At 41.9% G+C, this 22,219-nt stretch overlaps 1 protein-coding gene across 5 annotated transcripts in view; it reads left to right on the forward strand.

Moving 5' to 3' along the window:
• The window catches only part of acp1 (acid phosphatase 1), a 47,395-nt gene that overhangs the window by 4,585 nt on the left and 20,591 nt on the right, over nt 1-22,219 (forward strand). For 2 of the 5 annotated variants that reach the window (XM_072498659.1, XM_072498661.1), the window contains one exon: nt 4,843-4,947. In XM_072498659.1, the coding sequence (XP_072354760.1) occupies nt 4,843-4,947 (105 nt within the window). Of the gene's footprint in view, nt 1-4,667; nt 4,782-4,842; nt 4,957-22,219 lie in introns of all 5 variants that reach the window. The other 3 variants (XM_072498657.1, XM_072498660.1, XM_072498658.1) reach the window with 2 other exon arrangements.

Below are 22,219 nucleotides of genomic sequence, written 5' to 3' on the forward strand. Positions count from 1 at the left end.
ATCCCTCTAGCATTGAAGGATAAAATTTCATTTGCCTTCTTAATCACCTGTAAACCAACTTTTTGCGACTCATGCACTAGCACATCCAGGTCTCTCTGCACAGCAGCATGTTTTAATATTTTATCATTTAAATAATAATCCCTTTTGCTGTTACTCCTACCAAAATGGATAACCTCACATTTGTCAACATTGTATTCCATCTGCCAGACCCTAGCCCATTCACTAAGCCTATCCAAATCCCTCTGCAGACTTCCAGTATCCTCTGCACTTTTTGCTTTACCACTCATCTTAGTGTCGTCTGCAAACTTGGACACATTTCCCTTGATCCCCAACTCCAAATCATCTATGTAAATTGTGAACAATTGTGGGCCCAACACTGATCCCTGAGGGACACCACTAGCTACTGATTGCCAACCAGAGAAACACCCATTAATCACCACTCTTTGCTTTCCATTAATTAACCAATCCTCTATCCATGCTACTACTTTCTCAATGCCATGCATCTTTATCTTATGCAGCAACCTTTTATGTGGCACCTTGTCAAAGGCTTTCTGGAAATCCAGATATACCACATCCATTGGCTCCCCGTTATCTACCGCACTGGTAATGTCCTCAAAAAATTCCACTAAATTAGTTCGGCATGACCTGCCCTTTATGAACCCATGCTGTGTCTGCCCAATTGGACAATTTCCATCCAGATGCCTCGCTATTTCTTCCTTGATGATAGATTCCAGCATCTTCCCTACTACTGAAGTGAAGCTAACTGGCCTATAATTACCCGCTTTCTGCTACCTCCTTTTTTAAACAGTGGTGTCATGTTTGCTAATTTCCAATCCGCCGGGACCACCCCAGAGTCTTGTGAATTTTGGTAAATTATCACTAGTGCATTTGCAATTTCCCTAGCCATCTCTTTTAGCACTCTGGGATGCATTCCATCAGGGCCAGGAGACTTGTATACCATTAGCCCCATTAGCTTGCCCATCACTACGTCCTTAGTGATAATGATCCTCTCAAGGATTGTTTGTCTTTGTTTGGCCTTCGCTCATCTGCTAAAACCCTCATTCCATGCCTTAATTATCTTTAGACTCACTTATTGCAGCACACTGCTGGCTGATGTCCCACATTTTTCCAAAAACTTGAGGTCATCCAAAACTCTGTTGCCTGTGTATATTCCTGTCCCCCTGTTACCCCTTTGCTCTCTAAACGACATTGGATTTCTGTGGGTAACTTGAGCTGTAGATAGAAGGGAGCCTGTACCTTACTTGGATTTCCAGAAAGCATTTGATAAGGTGCCATAATCAAAGATTATTGGAAAGAATTAAAAGTTCATGGTATAGGTGGTATCATATTAGCCTGAATTGAAGATTGGCTTGCTGGTAGAAAACAGAGTATGCATAAATGGATCGTTGTCTGAATGGAATCCCACAGAGGTCTGTGCTGGGGCAATTTACATCAATCAATGCCTTGGATGAAGGGAGCGAAGACATAGTAGCTAAATTTGCAGACAACACAAAGATTGGTACGAAAGTATGTTATGAAGATGACATACGGAGTTTGCAGATGGATATAGATAGGTTGAGTGAGTGGACAAAATTCTGGAAGGTGGAGCATAATGTGGGAAAGTGCGGAGTTGTACACTTTGGCAGGAAGAATTCAAAAGCAGTGTTACTTAAATGGAGAACGACTGCAGAATTCTGAGGTGCAGAGGGATTTGGATGTTCTCATTGCATGAGTCACAAAACGTTAGTATGCAGATACAGCATGTAATCAAGAAGGCTAATGGAATGCTATCCTTTATTACAAGAGGAATTGAAGCTTCAGTTATACAGTGCATTGGTGAGACCACATTTCAAATATGCAATTTTGGTCTCCTTACTTCAGGAAGGATCTAAAGGAGTAAGTTCAGAAGAGGTTTATGAAATTGAAACCCGGAATGAGTGGGTTGTCTTGTTAGGTTGGAAAGGCTGGGCTTGTTTCCACTGGAGTTTAGAAGAGTGAGGGGTGACATGATTTAAATATATAAAGTCCAAATATGTGCAGGTTGGGTGGATTGGATATGCTAAATTGTCCCTAGGTGGTTACAAGGATGGGGTGAGGGATTGGGCTTGGTTATAGTGCTCTTTCAGAGGGCCAGTGCAGACCCGATGGGCTGAATTGCCTCATTCTGCACTGCAGAGATTCTGTGAAGTATAAGATCCTGAAAGGAAACAAAACCAGAAAATGCTGGAAAGTCTTAGCAGGTCTGACAGCATCTGTGGAAGGAGAACAGCGCTAATGTTTCAAGTCTGGATGACACTTTGTCAAAACGATTTGTGAACCGTATTGGCAAGGTGGATGTTGAAAGCATGTTTCCTCTTGTGGTTGAGTCCAGGACACATTTGGGGGGGAGGGGGTGGGGGGGGGGGGGGGGGGGGGGGAGGGGGTGGGGGGGGGGGGGGGGGGGGGGGAGGGGGAAGAGACACTGTTGAAATTAGGGATTGCCCTTCTAGGACAGAAATTAGGAGATTTGTTTTGCAGAGGGTTGTGTAACTTTTGAACTGTGCATCAAAAGGTGGTTGAAACAGGATCACTGACTATTTTGAAGGCAGAGGGCATAGATTCTTGGGCGAAGGATATTGCGGGTAGATGGGGAATGTGAAACTCAACACAAACCGATCAGCCATTATATTGAATGGTGGAGCAGGCATCAGAGGCTGAATGACCTATTTCATATGTTTGTAAAAACTGAACTGGACTAAGCATAAATAGACACACTGGCTACAAAAGCAAGTCAGAGGCTGGGAATTCCATTGAATACCTTGCATCCTGACTTACTAGAGCTTGTCACAAGTTCAGAATGTGATGGAATACACTCAACTTGCCTGGATGAGTGCAGTTCCAACAACACAGGAAGCTTGACACCATCCGGACAAAGCAGCCCACTGGCACCCCATCCACCACCTTAAGCAGTCACTCCCTCCACCACTGACGCACAGTAGCAAAAGTGTGTTCCACCTATAAGTCACAGTACAGCAACTCCCCCAAGGCTTCTTTGACAGCACCTTCCAAACCCACGACTTCTACCAGCGAAAAGGAAAAGGGCAACATTTGGAAATACAAGCACCTGCAAGCTCCACTCCAAGCCACACACCTGACTTGTAGCTATTTATTTTATTTTTCTTGGGATGTGGGTGTCGCTGGCTATGCCAGCCTATATTGCCCAGCCCCTATTGGTGGTGAGCTGCAGTTTTGAACCACTCTAGCCAATGTGGTGTAAATATACCCACAGTGCTATTAGGCAGGAATGTTCCAGGATTTTTACTCCGTGACAGTGAAGGGAAGGCTATATTGTGTTACTATTGCTGAATCCTCGCCATCAACATCCCTATTGGTTACTTTTGACCAGAAGCTTAATTGGACACACTGTACTGTAACCACCAGAGCAGGTCAGTGGTTGGGATTTCTGTGGTGAGCATTTCAGGGGAGTAATTTGGTGAGCTGAGAGGAGTTTTACAAGGTGCACATTAGGAGTGTGTTGAAATACTCTCTCTTCTCTTGCCTGGGTGAGTACACCACTCCAGAAGCTTCACACTACACAAGACAAAGCAGCCCTCACGATCTGCCCCCATTCACTACCTTAAACATGCACTCCCTACACCACTGGCATACTAGTGTATACTATCTACAGGATGCACTGAAGTAGCTTCTTCATAAGCACCTTCCAAATCCACAATCTCTGTAACCTAGAAGAAAAGGCAGTAGATGGATGGAAGCACCACCACCTCCAAGTTCCCCTTAAGCCAGTCACTACCCTGACTTGAAACTATGCTTCCTTTACTGTCGCTGGGTCAAAACCCTAGAACTCCCTCCATGACAACACTGTGTTTGTACACCACATGAGCTGCAGTGTTTCAAGAAAGAGGCCTGCCATCATCTGATCAAGGACAAATAACATTTGGCAATAAATGCTGACCTTTTACAGTGAAGTTCTCATTCCAAGATCACATTTTCAAAATTATGTATAATCACGTCCGTGACATTGCTCTTGTCTATCCTTGCTGTTGTTAATGTTGGAAAAAGAATTCAAGGTCTTGCAAAGCTTTTTTACTTCTCATTTGCCAGTTGACTACTTCATGTAGCATCTTTCACCTTTTTTGTCCGTGGTTTACATTTAGTGAACACCGTAATATGTTTCCTTGTATCGCCTCATTTATGCTTTACAAAAATTAGTTCAAATACATTTTAGCTCTGTATTTTGTGATTCTAGAGCTAGAAAATATGTTTTAAAAGTTTCAAAATTTTCATTTAACTTTTATACTTAACAGCATTCTTTGGCACATTGACACAGGTATATTCTAGTTATGTTGGGACAACACCAAATCACCGTTTAATGTTTTTTTTGAAGTGAGAAATTCATGTCACAATCCTGTCTGAACAAAGTTTGCAATGATTCAACTGATTTTAAGTGCAAGTTCAACAATGATGCTGTTATTGTGGTAGCTGCTGCATTTGAATGAAAATATAATGATTTGGACTTTCACCAAATTAATGCAATAATTATATTGAAGCTTGGTTCTCGTGAAGTTGGGAAATAATACCACTTTAAAATCTTAATTCATATAATTGCTAACATCATTAAAACTGACTGCATGGGGAAACAAACAGCATGGCACTTGTATTTCTTCCAGTGGAAAATAGACAGTGCAGCAACATCAACGTATGAAATAGGGAATCCTGCTGACCAACGGGGCCAGAGGTGTCTGATGAAACATGGCATTACCACGAATCATATTGCCAGACAGGTACTGTATCCCAGTTTTTATTTGTTTTATTGTGGGCTATCAATTTTCTTTCTTATTACAGTGGATGATAGACAGTGCTGGTGTAATTGACTTCAATGTTGGGAACTCCCCAGACTCAAGGGCTCTAAACTGTATAAGACAGCATGGCACTGAGACAACACATAAGGCAAGACAGGTAGACAAACCAGCCTTTTTTAACTTTTGAAATGTCCTATTTTTTAATGTTCTAGATTGTTTAATGTCAATAATAACATTGGATATTCACCATTTCTAGTGCAAATTACTCTTTGCATACTCATTAAATGTGCTTGATAAAAATAGAATTGCGTAATGCTGGTTGACTTGGATTATGGTGCCCTCATGATTCAATAAATAGCACTCTTGCCTCTGAGTCAGGTGTTCAAAGACTTGAACTCAAATATAGGCTGATACTCGCAGTGTCATCTTTCAGATGAGACTTAAAAGGCTGCATCTATATCAGGTTGATGTATAAGATCCTGAGGCTCTATTTAAAATAAGAATAAGGGAGTCATCCCTGGTGTTGTCAATTGTTATTCCACAGCCAACATTGTTGAAACAACTTCTGGTCACTAACACATTGCTTTTTGGGGGAACTTGCTTTATACAAATTGGCTGCAAAATTTCTATGTTACAACAATGATTTTACTTCCCAAAACTTAATTGCTTTGGGATATCCTGAGAATGTGGAAAAATGCTATAGAAATGCAAGTTCTTCCTTTCCTTGAAACGTTAAGCAGAGGTGTTACAGAGCTTAATCCACCTCCGGAGATTCCTCAGGAGATTTAATGAACTGGGTCCATAAGAGAGGAAAGTTGGAAGATGAATAGAAGCCCTGATTTCCAGCATACACAAGGGGCTGGATTCTCCGCTGGCAGGATGCTCCGTTTTGCCGTCAGCCCGGGGGTTTCCCGACGGCGTGGGGCAGCCCACAATGGGATACCCCATTGACCGGCAGGCGTAACGGAGCATCCAGCCGGTGGGGTGAAACGGAAATGTGGCAGGGCGGAGAATCCAGCCCAATGTGTCTAGAATGAACAGAGGTGGCAGGATGCAGCCTACATCTGAAAGAACATTTCAGTTTAATGTTTTGGAGTGCACCTTCTTTGGAAAAGGTTTGTTTTTCTAGTGATACATTCAGATGACAGCCTTCAGATACTGAAAACTGCAACATACTTACAGCATTTCCTGTTGTAGGGAATCTTGGCACTTTTGGAGAAGTGAGTGTGAAGAGGCAAATTACCTTTTTCTTGTTGCATATGTTTTTACATTGGAAAAAGTACCAGGCTGATTTCTGTTTTCTGTAGAATGTGCTACATGATGGTCAAACACCTGATCATCTTTTTTATATCTTGCAGTACATAAACATGTGTGATTTTTAAAAGCTTATTTCTGACTGGAGCTACTTTTGAAGTAAATAATCAACTTCTCAATGTAATTCTAAAGTTAGCACATGTATCTTCAAATGGTGCGTTGACACACCAATGGGCATTTATGACAGTCAAAGTAAGACTGACGCATCATAACTTGTCACACAAACCTTTTGTGACAGCTTAAAGTCAGTCAGAGGGTGCACTGTTTGTTAAAAGCACAATAGTATAAGTATCAAGTTTGTACTAAATCTGTTTTAAGCTTCTGTTGTGTATTCTTGTTCCCAGTTGGAACAAGGTCACTTAAGTTTGATCACATGAAATGAAATGAAAATGAAAATCGCTTATTGTCACAAGTAGGCTTCAAATGAAGTTACTGTGAAAAGCCCCTAGTCGCCGCATTCCGGCACCTGTTTGGGGAGGCTGGTACGGGAACTTGACTTATTGATGACATCATCAGCAGTTTGGGAGGCTAACGGTCAGTCTAGTCCAGCAGCCTATAGAGAAGATACCTTTCCAGTAAAGCTCTTGTGTGTTTGTACCTTTTTGTGGTCTGCAAACCTATCCTTTAAAAATACCACGGTTTCCACCTAGATGAATTTGCATAATCCCAAATTTAAAATTTATCATGAGGCATGTAGCCATCTGGGGTGGCCACTTCCAGAATACAAAATGGATGTTTGCAAAGACTGTAGGGAACTATGGACAATGCTAAGAAAGCAAGCAGGCACAGAGCCTGTATGCATATTGGAACCGCAGCTCCCAGACGAGACTGAAATTGTAGGTCTATTAGCATATTGATGGCCCATCTCCGGGAACAAGGGAAAGACACTCCAGCAACCGATCTAGCTCCAGATATCGGCGCCAGTTCCCCAAACCAAAAGCGTAAACAAAGCAAGGCCAATGGCTACATAGGACCCGCCCAGCCATCAGGGCACACATCCCTTTATTGGGCATGATCAATACGAGTGGACAAGATACGGCCCAATTAATTGGGGCCAAGTTCAAGGCCCGCCCAAAAGTGTGCAAAGCCGCTTCGGGTACAAGAAGAACGCCCTGAGAAAGAATCGCTCTTTTGGAATCGGCTCTCAAAGCGGAGAGACCTTTCCACCAGCTACACCAGAAGCAAGTAAGTCCAAGGTCAACGCTCGCTACCAGACAGACGACCTTAGCTGTTCTCTTGTACCACTTCGACCCCAGCAGCCTCAGATCCGAACAACGGCCATCGTACCTCTGACTGAGTGGGCACCCGAAGCTAAGTATAGGCGTTAGCGTTCGAGATAGTTTAGTTTGTAGTATTTTGTGCATGAGTAGATATTACTGTGTGTAAATAAATAATATTGACTTTGAACTAACTAACTGGTGTATCTGCTCTTTGATCAGTATTCGTGTTTGAACCTTGTGGCAGTATCGAAAGATACCTGGCGACTCTAAAGCAAACTTAATTAGGATTAAGGAAGGTGACCATATTGACCGCCATATTTAGAACCAAATAAAGATAGCAATGTGAGCAATCATAATGGATTCCTAAATTTGAGTAATGCCAATCAGGTCTTGAGTATCTGGGGATGGTGTTCCAATAAAAGCCACTGAGAAGATTTCACAGAATGAGGCTGAAGATCAAATAGTAAGGACTGTTTTCTGCAAACATTTTGCTGTCCTGGCCTTAAGAACATTATTATGGGGATTGTAAAATCATATTATGGGACTTTTTGTAAGGTAAAATGAACAGGGTTATGTGATCTGTTCTGAAGTCTGCCAAACAGCAAGCCTCTGGGTGGTTTAATTGTTGGGAATTAAAGGGGGCCTAGATTATTTTACTGAGAAGAAGGTGTACGTTGAGACCATGACAGAAGCATGTGTACTAATAGTTGATAGACTGGGAATATTGTGCCATAAACAGCCAATTTAGTTCCAAAAAGTTGAAAGATAGTTGATCAGCATTTCTACCTGGGTACAAGGTACATGTCATTTGAGTTGCCATGGACTTGGGCTTTACAATGGAACGGTTTTCAAAAATATCCCTGAGAATTCACAGACACCATTAGTCTACCCAAGTCCAGGAGAGAGAAGCGAGTGGTTAACGTCTCTATGGTTCACCACATCTAAATATAAAGACCAAATTCGTAAGGATTTAAAACTAAGCTGGGTGATTTGCCTAGGGTCAGCTAAAAAGAGATGTCTCCTGGGAAAACGTGGACCATGAAGGATTGTTATGGAATTAAGCTTCCCAACTGGAAAAATGAGAAGATTACAAATAAACACTCAGGGCTTTTGGACAGATTCTGGGAGAATTGAATGTCCACTTAAAGACAGGTGTGTCAGATATCTGAGAGTGGGTTGTGTTAAGATGTATAAGTTCAGTTCTGTAGTTGTGTTATCTATTCAGCTATTACCTGGAAGATCAAATTTCTTTTGGTCTATTCGAGGATCGTAACAAATTGGATTGATTTTAATTAATGTGAGTGGTTATTTCAGTCTGGCTAGTGTAAAATTTGATGGTGATTTCTTTCTCTGAAATATTTTCACTGTCATGTACCTTGAAGAGCATTCGTATGATTAGTTCATTTTCATTTATTTATGCACACGTTTTATTCATGAATAGATTTTAAGGGTAACAAGTGATTCCTATGAGCTGGGATGTTGGCAAAGTGGATTGAACCAGCAAAAAATATTGCAGAAATGTTGAGATCTTTTGAGCTGATTGCACTCAAATCGTGCTGATTTAATTAGTGGAAACGCTGCCCTGTTTATATTAGATACAAAATATACTATACTCTTCTGTGTGGTGTCTGCATGCTCTCCCCATGTCCGCGTGGGTTTCCTCCCACAGTCCAAAGATGTGCAGGTTATGTGAATTGGCCATGCTAAATTGCCCTTGGTGTCCAAAAAGGTTAGGTGGGGTTCCGGGGATAGGGTGGACGTGAAGGGGTGTTCTGTAACCATTTAAGCGATAAAATTAAAAATTTAACTGCAATTCTGGCTGCTGGTCAGATTCCATGTGTGATTGATGGGATGGATAATTAAGAGTTGTACATGTAGCTATTGTGGCTTTGGTATTTTCTACTGGAGAGTTTCTCTGTACTTCACAAATTAATTTCTTTTTACTTTTCTTCAGTGTGTCACTGAAAATACCATTGAGAATTTGTGAGATTTTGAATATGTAATTGAGTATACACACAAATTAATAGAAGACAATACTGTTGTCTGGTTTTCATTCTAGATTGTAATTCCCAGTTACATCTCTAAAATTAACCTATTTTGAAACAGATTTTCAAGATAGTTTCCTCATTCATGTTTGCATGAATCATTCATGTTTGGGTTTCAGTGGCAAATTTGTGATATTTTTGTACATCTGTTCTCTTAAAATTGATTGAGTACTGTTTAATTTTTTTAAAAATTGAGATTTTTAAAAAATACTTTCATGGGCTGTGGGTGTTGCTGACAAGACCAGCATTTGTTGCTCATTTCTAATTGTCCCCTAACTGAGTGGCTTGCTAGGCAGTTAGTCAAACAGGTTGCTGTAGGTCTGAAGTCACTTGCTGGGTAAAGACAATATATTTCCTTCTCTAAGTGGCTTTCATAAACCAGATGGGCGTTTTGTTTTTTTCAACAATCAAGGAGTTGTCACGGTCGCCATTACTGAAACTAGCTTTATATTTCTGATTTAATCATTAATTTTAAGTTCCACCATATGCTGTGACAGGATTTGGAGCATTAGCCTGGGCCTGTAGATTACTTGTCCAGTGATATTATTACAATGCCATTGTCTCTTCAGTTCCAAATTCTGTTTCTTAATTTGACCACTCCAGAATGTGGTGTTTTATCTCTGTTCTCCTGGCTGATATTTATCCCTCAATCAACACCACAAAAACAGATTATCTGGTCATCATCACCGTGCAATTTGTGGGAGTTTGCTGTGGGTTAAATTTAGCTGCCACATTTCCTGCATTACAATATTGTCTTCACTTAAAGTACTTTCAGTGGCTGTAAAGTGCTTTGAGAGGTGGTCATAAGAAGCGCTGTACAAATGCAAGTCTTTCTTTTCACTTTGTTACTTTAACACCTAGTGAAGCAATTTTTCATATGGTAAGATCATTGCATATCCATGTTTTTAAGAACTTTCCACATTAATTAATCAGTATCTTCACTATCCAAGATGTTTAAAGTGTGTACATTTTAAATTTTTTATCAGGCTTTTACCAAAATAACGAACTGAATTAACTCTACTATATGAAGCAATTTTGGCTACTTTGAAAGATATGGAAAAGTGTTTTATAAATGTGAGTTGGCTGTCTTATTCCTTTTGAATCTTTTAGAAAATACAAGGAAATTAGGCTTTTCAGCCCATTCGGTCCATGGTGATGTTTATTTTCCAAAAGAAGAGTACTCCCCTATCCCATGTGCCTGGCCTGTTCCAACATTTTTTCCCCCATTATTTAATGTTGACATAGTTGAAATTTAGCAATGCATTTTCCAGCCTCACTGCCCATGTAACAGTAAAAAAAATCTCCTGACCTCAGTCCTAAATCTCTTACAAATTAGTCTTGCCCGAAGAAACAATGGACAGAATTTTACAGTCCCTTGCCGGTGGGGTTATTGGCAGGGGTGGCCCATAACATTTCCCAGATGGCCCTCCTGCTCTCATCATGTCTGCCTGCGACCTGGCAACAATTTTGTGGAAAGTGGACAAGGACTGGGGCTGCCTGCCTGTCCTCATCCCAGTTGAGGCCCACCTGGCTTCCATATTGAGACTGGCAGGAAGACGACAGGGGCAAGGCATGGAGAAAATGCCCAACCATCAGCATGCCCAAGCCTCGGGCATGAAGAGGTTGGGGTCTCCCTCCCACAAGGACCCTCTTCACATTAGGCGACTAATCACATTGGCCAGCAACACTAAGGCGAGACTTCCTCCCCAGCCAAAATAATGCACCTTTGAGCATTGAACAATTGCAAGGCTGCCGTGATGGGCAGGGATGCACTCTCTAGTGACTCTTCGGGTGCCTGAGCACGAAATCCGACTAGCCAAAAATTGCATTCCCAACTCCAAACCAGACTGGAAAAAGCCTGTTTCTCATGCAGACACGCTTTCTCTCAAGATGCCAAAGAAATGCTGGAAATCACAACATACTGTATGTGCATCTGATTTCAGGAACCTACACATTTTTTTTTTCTTTATTGCTCGAGCCTGTTACATATAATTCGATGGATGAAGATGGGATATGACCATTTTGGATTTTATTCTGTGTTCTCTATCTTTCTATTCTACCAGGATGTCGTGGTTTCTATCCACGACAGGAGGTAAATGTCTGCTCTTGGATCGCTTTATCTGTCTTCAATTGTTTATTAGAAGGTGCATAACAGTTCAGTTGACTCATCACTAAGTACATACAATTTTGAATTGAATTGTTTTCACCTTCAGTATTGGACCTTTGTGTAATTACAGAGGGTGGTTGCTGCATCAAATTATGTCATTTCGAAGAACAAGTTAACATGCTTCTTGGGCAAATCTTAAGTGCTTTTAAACATTACATTCTCAAATAATTGAATCGCTATTTTTCATTAAATAGTTATACAGCGTGGAAGAAACCATTCAGATTGTCATGCCTGTGCTGGTTCTTTGCAAGAACAGTTCACCTAGTGCCTCCCTCACTCTCTTTTTCCTGTAGCCCTGCAAATTTTATGTCTTCTTACAATTTGATTCTGTTTTGAAAACCGTGATCTGCCACCACCATAGTTTCAGGTAGTGCTTTCCAAATCCGAACCTCTTTGCATTAAAAAAAAAAAAGATTTTCTTCCTGTCACTGGTTGCTCCAATCACCTTAAGTCAGTGCCCTCTACTTCTTGACACTTCTGTCAATGGAAACAGTTTTTCCCTGTCTACTCTGTCTGGACCCTCTATCAAATCTCCTCTCAAGCTCTCTCCTCCAAGGATAACAGTGCCTGCTCCTCAAATCTATCTGCTACCGTCTCCCCAGTAGTTGGCACAGTGTTAATGTCAGTGGACTAGCACTACAGAGGCCCTGACCAATGCTGTGGGGGCAAGGGTTAAAATCCTACCACGGCAGCTGAGGCATTTAAATTCAATAATAAAACCTGGAATTGAAATCAAGCTAGTGACCATGACAACTATAATCGATGGTTATAAGAATTCATCTAGTTTACGATTGTCATTCAAAGAAAAAAATCTGCTTCTAAACCATGATATCTGTGGTCAACTCTTAACTGTCCACTGAAATGACTTGCAAGTTGCTCAGATCAAGAGAAATTAAGAATATGCAACAAATGCTGGCTTTGCCAGTGATGCCCATGAAAGAATAAAGAAGAAAAATTATTTGTTGCACAACACAATCATATAAACCTATTCTACCTCGCAAATGAGAGACAAACCTGACCTAACTGTTTCTTGCTTGGCAGCAAAAAACTTTTTTTTATTTCCAAGTGCTTCACTGTATTTTAATTATTTGTCTCTCAGGAAGTTAAATTGTTTATAATTTGGAAGTAATGCTTGCATTAATCAGCTTTATATTGTTAAATTGTCTTGAATAATTACTTTGCAAAAATCATCTCGGGGAAATCGCTGACTCTGTGGGCAATACCTTACAATTTTACAAATCTGATACAAATGAATATTGTTTTTGGATCTGCAATGTTTAGTGTATAAGAACTGGGCTAAACCTGTCAATTTTATTTTTAATGATAAGAATCCTTAACCACCAAAATAATATTACTGGTTAGCACAATTGCTTCACAGCTCCAGGGTTCCAGGTTCTATTCCCAGCTTGGGTCACTGTCTGTGCAGAGTCTGCACGTTCTCCCCGTATTTGTGTGGGTTTCCTCCCACAGTCCAAAGATGTGCAGGTTAGGTGGATTGGCCATGCCACATTGCCCTTAATGTCCAAAAAAGGTTAGGTGAGGTTACGGGCATAGGGCGCAGGTGTGGGCTTAAGTGGGGTGCTCTTTCCAAGGGCCGGTGCAGACTCGATGGGCCGAATAGCCTCCTTCTGTACATGATTAACATTTGGTAGTTTTGTTGATAACTGGTTTATTACATTTGTATTATCTCCGTTTACATAGTTTACTGCTACATTTGATTCATCTTATGAGTTATTCATCTGTAACTTAATTTTCTGTGGCATTTCAACAGGATTAATGTAAATCTTTGACATGCTGATGACATTATTCTTCCTTTCCCCAAGGACCGACACAGTTGAGTTGTTTAGTGCCTGTCAGTCCAGTATGCCTTAAAGTTGAAGTAAGCTGAAGCCTTGTTGTGGAAAGCAGTTTGACAAATTAGTTTAGTGAATAACAACACACCTATTCTGTGGTTTTTCCTGAACATGTACAAATGGAACTCTAAAATCACAACTCACACCTGCATTAGTCAAGATCAACATTTTTTTGGAAGTGGTTGTAACTTTAATAACTAGGCAAGGGTGGGAGGAATTTTTATTTTGTGTATTTCAATTATGTAAAGTGTGAGTTTTATAAGAGACCGCTCCACAGATATATAATTTCTGTATCATAGGGCTATACTTATAATGAGATGTTCTGTATTTTCCAAATGAACAACTTGTAATCCGTAAAATCACACGTGCCTCGTGAAAAAAGATGTTTATTTGACATAGTCCAAAAAATGTCTCCCAAACCTTCAACTGTGGGTGCTGTCTATTACATTGTTACAAATGATATTGTAAATGTTACATAAAATTTGCTATTAACATGTCTGAACTTTGGAAGCTATATCTCTTTAACAGTCAAAAATCTTTAAGTGCTTGCTTTAGCTCTATTCACAAATATAATATTTTTGTTACTTTTTGACAATTTTAAGATCTGCAAAAAAATCAAATTCCAAAACCTATATAGATATCCTTGTGTTGCCTTTTAGCAACAGCTGACCAGCCCGTGCTATTTATGAAATGTTCATGCAAGACAGCTCACATGGTCATGATTTAAGTATCTTGAGGAATGTCTGATCATGAATTGACAGAAAAAGGGACAACTACAATCTATACATGTCTTGAAAATTTATCATGGGATAACAGTATGCACAGACAAGTGAGGAATTAAAGATCGGTTTATTGATAGGTTATAAAGATATAAATTGAAGTATGTGGCTTTCTGCCAATGGAAGGCAAATTAAACATCTAGCAAGGCAAATAGTAGTTTTGTCGATTTTAAAACTTGGTATGATCTACTTTTTTGTGCTTTTATTACTTCATGATTCTGTAAAATATCAAGTGGTGTAGAAGTCTTTCACAGCCATCAACTGGCACAAACTAAAGATTTGGCCCTGATAACAATGCAGAGATTTAATTCCTCCATTAAAACCAGAAGTGGATGGGTTCGAATTGTTTTAAACTTCTCAACCCCAGTAAGCCCACCTGTCCTGGAAAGTTAAAATTACTCTCACCTCCTGGGCTGGACCATGTTAGAGAGGATGCATTACCACACGTTCTGCGGGTTGGGAGAACTATATCCACTGATGCCTGATTAGGTTTACTCTGGTTATAACTAAATAAAGAAGAATGGTTAAAAAGGTTGTTGAGAGCAATAACATGCAAATTATGTTGTCGAGTGCGGGAGAGCAGTCGGGGTAGAGCAATGCAATAAACGATGGTGAAGTTCGAGGTGGAAGGTTTTAAGGCACCCCAGCAGCTTCAAGTCACTGGTAACCTGGATGAAAACTGGCGTGTTTTCGAACAGCAGTTTAAGCTCTATGTTTCAGCCCTTGGCCTGCAGCCACAGCCTGACGAGAGGTGCATTGCGTTGCTGCTCACGCTGGCAGGTTCACAAGCAATAGAAATCTACAATACCTTTGCTTTTGATAGCGAAGAGGAAAGCAAGAGGTACGATGAAGTAATAAAATACGTCGATCGGCATTGCTCTCTGGGGGGAAAAAACCATTTGAAAGATACATTATTTTGTACGTGCACCCAAAAAACAGGCAAATCTTTCAACAGTTTTGTTACCGACATGAGGCTGAAGGAACAGTCCTGCAATTTCAGCAATCTAAACTGTTCGATGATTTGCGACCAAATAGTATTTGGCAGATCAAATGACGAGCTCCTTGGGAGATTGCTGCGGTAAGAAGACCTGAAATTGGAAAATACAATTAAGAGTTGCTGTGCGAATGAGTTGGCTGGACAGCAAATCAGTACCGTCAGCTCAAAACATTTTGGCATCTACTTGGAAGAAGACGCCAGCGTCAACAGCAGTGTGATGCAGTTCAATAAGAAATGTGGGCGGCCAGTTTAAGCGGCCGACCGGAACCGCCAACTTATACCAGAAAGATATCAGTGCCAACAGCACTGTGACGCAGTTCAATAAGAAGCGTGGCCTCCGTGTGAGCGGCCGACCAGAACCGCCATCTTGTGCCAGAAATGTAGCAATCGTAGAATTTACAGTGCAGAAGGGGCCATTCGGCCCAACAAGTCTGCATCAGCTCTTCGAAAGAGCACCCTACTTAAGCCCATGCCTCCACCCTATCCCAGTAACCCCATCCAACCTTTTTTGGGCACTAAGGGCAATTTAGTATGGCCAATCCGTCTTACCTGCACACCTTTGGACTGCGGGAGGAAAGTGGAGCACCCAGAGGAAACCCACGCAGGCACGGGGAGAACGTGCAGGTACAGACTCTGCACGGACAGTGACGCAAGCCGGGAATCGAACCCAGGTCCCTGGCGCTGTGACGCAACAGTGCTAACCACTGTGCTGCCGTGACGCCCCAATCGACATGGCCAAGGGCAATGTCTAACTTATGGAAAAGTATGTTCCAGGTGTGGTTGTACAAATCCATTCGCAGAATAATGTTTTTCGTGTCCTGCAGTAGGCCAAATCCGAGCAATTAGCGCAGTTGATGAGAGGCCCCCAGAAAACAGTTCTACATTGATCACATTGATCAGATTTCAACCAAGGACCAGAGCAGTCTGATCAGAAAAGTGATGACATCCTACTGAATAAAGAACAAAGAAAAGTGCAGCACAGGAACAGGCCCTTCGGTCCTCCAAGCCTGCGCCAACCATGCTGCCCATCTAAACTAAAATCTTCTACACTTCCGGGGTCCGTATCTCTCTATTCCCATCCTATTCATGTATTTGTCAAGATGCCCCTTAAACATCACTATCGTCCCTGCTTCCACCACCTCCGGCAGCGAGTTCCAGGCACCCACTACCCTCTGTGTATAAAAAAAAAAAAAAAAAACTTACCTCGTACATCTCCTCCTAAACCTTGCCCCTCGCACCTTAAATCTATACCCCCTAGTAATTGACCCCTCTACCCTGGGAAAAAGTCTGACTATCCACTCTGTCTATGCCCCTCATTATTTTGTAGACCTCTATCAGGTCGCCCCTCAACCTCCTTCGTTCCAGTGAGAAAAAAACCAGTTTATTCAACCTCCCCTCGTAGTTAATACCCTCCATACCAGGCAACACCCGGGTAAATCTCTTCTGCACCCTCTCGAAAGCCTCCACATCCTTCTGGTAGTGTGGCGACCAGAATTGAACACTATACTCCCAAGTGTGGCCTAACTAAGGTTCTATACAGCTGTAACATGACTTGACAATTCTTATACTCAATGCCCCGGCCAATGAAGGCAAGCATGCCGTATGCCTTCTTGACTATCTTCTCCACCTGTGTTGCCCCTTTCAATGACCTGTGGACATGTACACCTAGATCTCTTTGACTTTCAAGACTCTTGAGGGTTCTACCATTCACTGTATAGTCCCTACCTGCATTAGACCTTCTAAAATGCATTACCTCACATTTGTCCGGAATAAACTCCATCTGCCATCTCTCCACCCAAGTCTCCAAACGATCTAAATCCTGCTGTATCCCCTGACTGTCCTCATCGCTATCTGCAATTCCACCAACCTTTTGTGTCGTCTGCAAACCTACCAATCAAACCAGTTACATTTTCCTCCAAATCACTTATATATGCTACGAACAGCAACGGTCCCAGCACTGATCCCTGTGGAACACCACTGGTCACAGCCCTCCAATTAGAAAAGCATCCTTCCATTGCTACTCTCTGCCTTCTATGACCTAGCCAGTTCTGTATCCATCTTGCCAGCTCACCCCTGATCCCGTGTGACTTCACCTTTTTATACCAGTCTACCATGAGGGACCTTGTCAAAGGCCTTACTGAAGTCCATATAGACAACATCCACTGCCCCCACTGCCCTACCTGCATCAATCATCTTTGTGACCTCCTCGAAAAATTCTATCAAGTTAGTGAGACACTACTTCCCCTTCACAAAACCGTTCCCCCTCTCGCTAATACGACCACTTGCCTCCAAATGGGAGTAGATCCTGTCTCGAAGAATTCTCTCCAGTAATTTCCCTACCACTGACGTAAGGCTCACCGGCCTATAGTTCCCTGGATTATCCTTGCTACTCTTCTTAAACAAAGGAACAACATTGGCTATTCTCCAGTCCTTTGGGACAACACCTGAAGACTGAGGATCCAAAGATTTCTGTCAAGGCCTCAGCAATTTCCTCTCTTGCCTCCTTCAGTATTCTGGGGTAGAAGCCATCAGGCCCTGAGGACTTATCCACCTTAATATTTTTCAAAATGCCCAACACTTCGTCTTTTTGCTTCTCAATGTGACCCAGTCTATCTCCACACCCTTCACACACACCCTTCTCCAGACTCAACATCCACCAAATCCTTCTCTTTGGTGAATACTGATGCAAAGTATTCATTTAGTACCTCGCCCATTTCCTCTGGCTCCACACATAGATTTCCTCCCCTGTCCTTCAGTGGGCCAACCCTTTCCCTGGCAACCCTCTTGCTTTTTATGTACGTATAAGAATAGTCGTAAGCGGCTGCATGGTCTAGACAATGAGTGGCCAACGAGATAAACTGTTGTACTTGCTCGATGAGAAGCAAGCAAAAGTCCAGGCGGAAGACAACAAATCCGATGAAGCAATGGGAAAGCCAAAGGGAATTCCAGATTTCTGGTGAATGGTCTTCAAGAAAGCGTATATACTCAGTGGGATGACACAGGAGCATGATGAGCCTATATTATAGCATCTACAAGATGTAAATGATCAGAGCATGAACAGCCAATACGCTTCACTCTGGAGTTTAAGTTTGAGCCAAATTAGTATTTTACAAATTCGGTAATTACGAAAGCATACCAGCCGGAATCGCGGCCTGACGAGTGTGAATTCTCATTCTGTGACAAACCAGAAATCACAGGATGCACAGGGTGCCAGATCGACTGGAAGAAAGGAACAAATGTCACATTGAAAACCACTAAAATGAAGCCGAAGCATAATCGTCGGAGCACTCCAAAACAGTTACGAAAATTGTACCAAATGACTCATTCTTTAATTTCTTCAGTCCTCCAGAAGCTCCACAGCATGGAATGTTGAATAAAGGTTCTGCAGCAAGACACGCTGCTGACTTTGAAGTCGGTCGCCTCCTGTGTGAACACACAATTCCATGAGCAATGTTGTACTTTACAGGAGAAATCTTTGCAGATGATACTGACTCCGATGATGAGTAGCACGATGATACTTATGAAAACGAAGAAAAAAGTAAAGATTCGGAGGATGAGCCGGAGGAGGATGAATATGAAACGCTGGTAAGGTTGTTTTGCAGGAGTTATTGCAAACTCAGTGAGGGAGCCTGTGAAGCGCTACGCCGGTGGTTTGGCGGGAATGACTAGGTGATCAGAAGGGACGCCCAGACTTTGTAGATGTCAGTATCTATATGCAATCCCGCGACGACGGATAATGTATAAATAATATATTACAAGGCGAGGATAAGCCACTGGCAGCATCGGTATGCAGCTGCACAACAGTTGATACAGCCATGTCTGGTAACAGTGTATCATTATCTGTATGCAGCTCTACGACGATAAACGATATGTATATAATATCGAAAGATGGGGATGAGTCACCACCTGGTGTCTCTGATACAGAGGACCTCTGTATTGTAATTTCGAGTGCCGAGGAGCCATCACCTGGGGGCTCAAGATATAGGGACAACACCCAATGCTGGGACTGCAAATCCAACCCAGACACCAGAGTGCAAGCCGACCCAGATACAAGAGTGCAAGGCTCTGCAGCCAGCCGTTGAAGGTGCAGACTTGAGCACCATTGTACAGTCCCTCAGAAGCACGCCAGCACAAGACGTCTCTGTAAATGCCCCTCAAACTACTGCTTCCATGGCGCAGGCCAGTGGCAAGATGGGTGCTACCAGAGCCAAAAGAGGAGCAGTCACAAAATTGTTGTCAAAAACAACGAGGAAAAGGAATGTGGGGAATACCCTGAGTCCCACCAATGACTCCAAGCAAGAAAACATTGGCAATGTGGCCGACAGGCCAAAAGGCACACAACTATGCGGCAGAAAAAAATTTCACGCAAAGAAACAAAAGAAGTTGGTAACACAAAAGCTGAAGACGCATGCATGGCCAACATGTATATCGGTCTTCAGGACGTATCATGTCAAAAGACTAAGACACAAAAGACTGGCAAGGAAACTAGTCTTCCAGAAAGCTGAGAAGGGTCCAGACGAGCAACAGCGTGATCCCAGCAGAGGTGCACAATGAACTGTGCACAAAGGACACACTTAGCAATCATATCATGTTAATTGAAGAACAGTTAAATCTGGACATAAGCATGCCATGTGTTCAAAGATAATACAAATAATGTTTGTGTATATGACAAATAATGTTGATCCTTTAATGAAACACGTCAATTCTTGCTTGTCTAAATATATGGTGATTTAAATTTACTTGCTGTAAATCGTGAATTTTGATTTTTAAGATATCTAATGTACAGAAATTTGATTCTCAATAGTTTCCTCTTTGTAATAGTTACAGTGAATTTTGTTACAAGAAAGTATTGATTCAGATCTTGACTGAAACAATTCAATTTTCAATTGTTACACAAGTAACAAATCAATTTTATCAGTTAATCTGCTCTGGGGAATTTAATGGCTAATATGGGCAAGTGCAGTGGATCCTCATCTTGTCGACATGATCAGGTGACATGTCTCTTGCTCTCTCCCAAGCTGGAATGAATGATTATCCAGCAGGGAGCCAGCAGAAAGTTTCCTGCATTTTAAAGAAGTTCTGAACCAGTGTTGAATACCTCCAGTGAAAGGTCGGAAAAGTAAATGTACATTTATGATGGGGTGTTGCAACTTAATTTTCCATAATCAACTAATGTAGAAAATGGATTGCTCTCATTGTGAAAACTGGTATGTTGTTCATCATGTGTTTTAATGTAAAGGTTTGATTGAAAGTTGTCAGTCTGCCTCTGATGACCAAGATTGATGCGGCGATACTTACAGAGTATTATTACTGCTGATATATTTATTGTAACAATTGTCTGATCATAACACTGTTTATTGAGATATTGGGTCGTAAAAGGTCCACACCATGTTGTGCAAAATCCTAGTTCCATATTTGAAATGATGACAAAACGCTGACCGAAAGGATTATCCACCAAATAAACCTGAAAATCATGACACGATATAACTCTAGTGCTTAATCATGGCTACACCTTTTGTGTGTCTTTAATTCTCTCTTTCTATAAATGGGAATACAAAATCACCTCCTGTAATCTAATGGTGACATACTGTTCTTTTTAGCCTTAGTTTATTAGCTCTGATTACTTTATGTTGCTCTTATTAGCCTTAGTTTATTAGCTCGGATTACGTCACCTTTGCTCACGAGTCGCCAGGTATCTTTCTGATACCGCCACGTGGTTCAAGTTCAAGTTATGATTAATAAGTCAGCACACCGCTTAGTAAGATTGAAATCAACGGTCATTTATTATATACAACAAGTAATGTTTATACAATAATCCTACTATCTATATAATAAACCTATCACTACTGGCCAATACTTAACTTTAGGAAGAGCCCACCAGGTCAGGGAAACGAATGGCTTATCGAATCGGATCTGGCCCGCGGGATTCAAAAGGCTGATACAGGTCGATGGCTAGGAGTCTTTATCGGATAGCGATCGCTGGATTCAAACTTAGAGTTGCCGGTGGATGTTCTTGCGAAGGTCTCGAGCAGGCGAAGAAGGGAGAGAGAGAGCGATCTGAACTTGGCCCCTCACTTTATAGGGCCCAAGGGCTTCCCGCCTCCCGGGGCGGCCCTTGATCCTGAGTCCCAAGTGATTGGACTTGTTCCCAATCACTGGGTTCGATACGTCCAATTGCGAGGCGATTTTCCCCGATCGGGGGGTGGTCGTTCACCTGCCTTTGTTCGGCCACTGCAGGCGCCGACAGGTCTGGCCCGATATTCGATTGCTAATATGTTGCAATTGTTCCCGGGGATAGCCGATTAAACTGCAGATGTCTGGGTTGATGGGCTGTTAATAGCCCTGAGTATCGATCTGGGCCGACTTCCCCAGAGCCGAATATGATATTCTGCCTGCAGCTGGCCGTTTGTCTTGTTACCTGCTTTTCCCATCAGCCTTTCCGGTTAGCCATTTTAAATCAGGTTTTGGCCAAATTAATCGGGAAGCAGCCATTTTACGTGGCTACATTCCCGCCTTGTGATCCTAACGCGAAGCGTGAAAGATCGCATAAATTTTGTCCTTTTCGTTCCCTGACCGGAGGGGGGGGCACCTCCTACATGGCCACTATTCTGACCCTAGCTATGCACAAAAATTTACCTAAACAATTCTTGAGGGCGCTCTGTCAGGCAGGGGCATGTATCAAAAAAAGTAAAACTGGGAACCTCTAATTTTACCTCAATACTCTATACTCACTCAAGATTGCATTATCCTATCTTCCTAAAACATACAACAACAATCACAACATTTAATATACTCTTTCCTGGCTTGGCAGTCAAGCTCAGGATCATACATTTTTTTTTTCAATGAAATGTTTTGTACATCTCTTTATTTACAGTAATAGCGCAAGTGAATACTCTTTATTCTTTATAGGTCGCTGGGGTCTGGACATAGCCGAATATCGGGGATCGGATCCGATATACTGGGGTTCGAGCGCGGTACACTCTCCTTTTCCACTTGCAGAGGCGCATGGTCTGTACTGCACAGCTGAGTATAGCCAATGCTAACA

Source organism: Scyliorhinus torazame, chromosome 4 (genome assembly GCF_047496885.1).
Source record: "Scyliorhinus torazame isolate Kashiwa2021f chromosome 4, sScyTor2.1, whole genome shotgun sequence".
NCBI classification, from domain to species: Eukaryota; Metazoa; Chordata; class Chondrichthyes; order Carcharhiniformes; family Scyliorhinidae; genus Scyliorhinus; species Scyliorhinus torazame.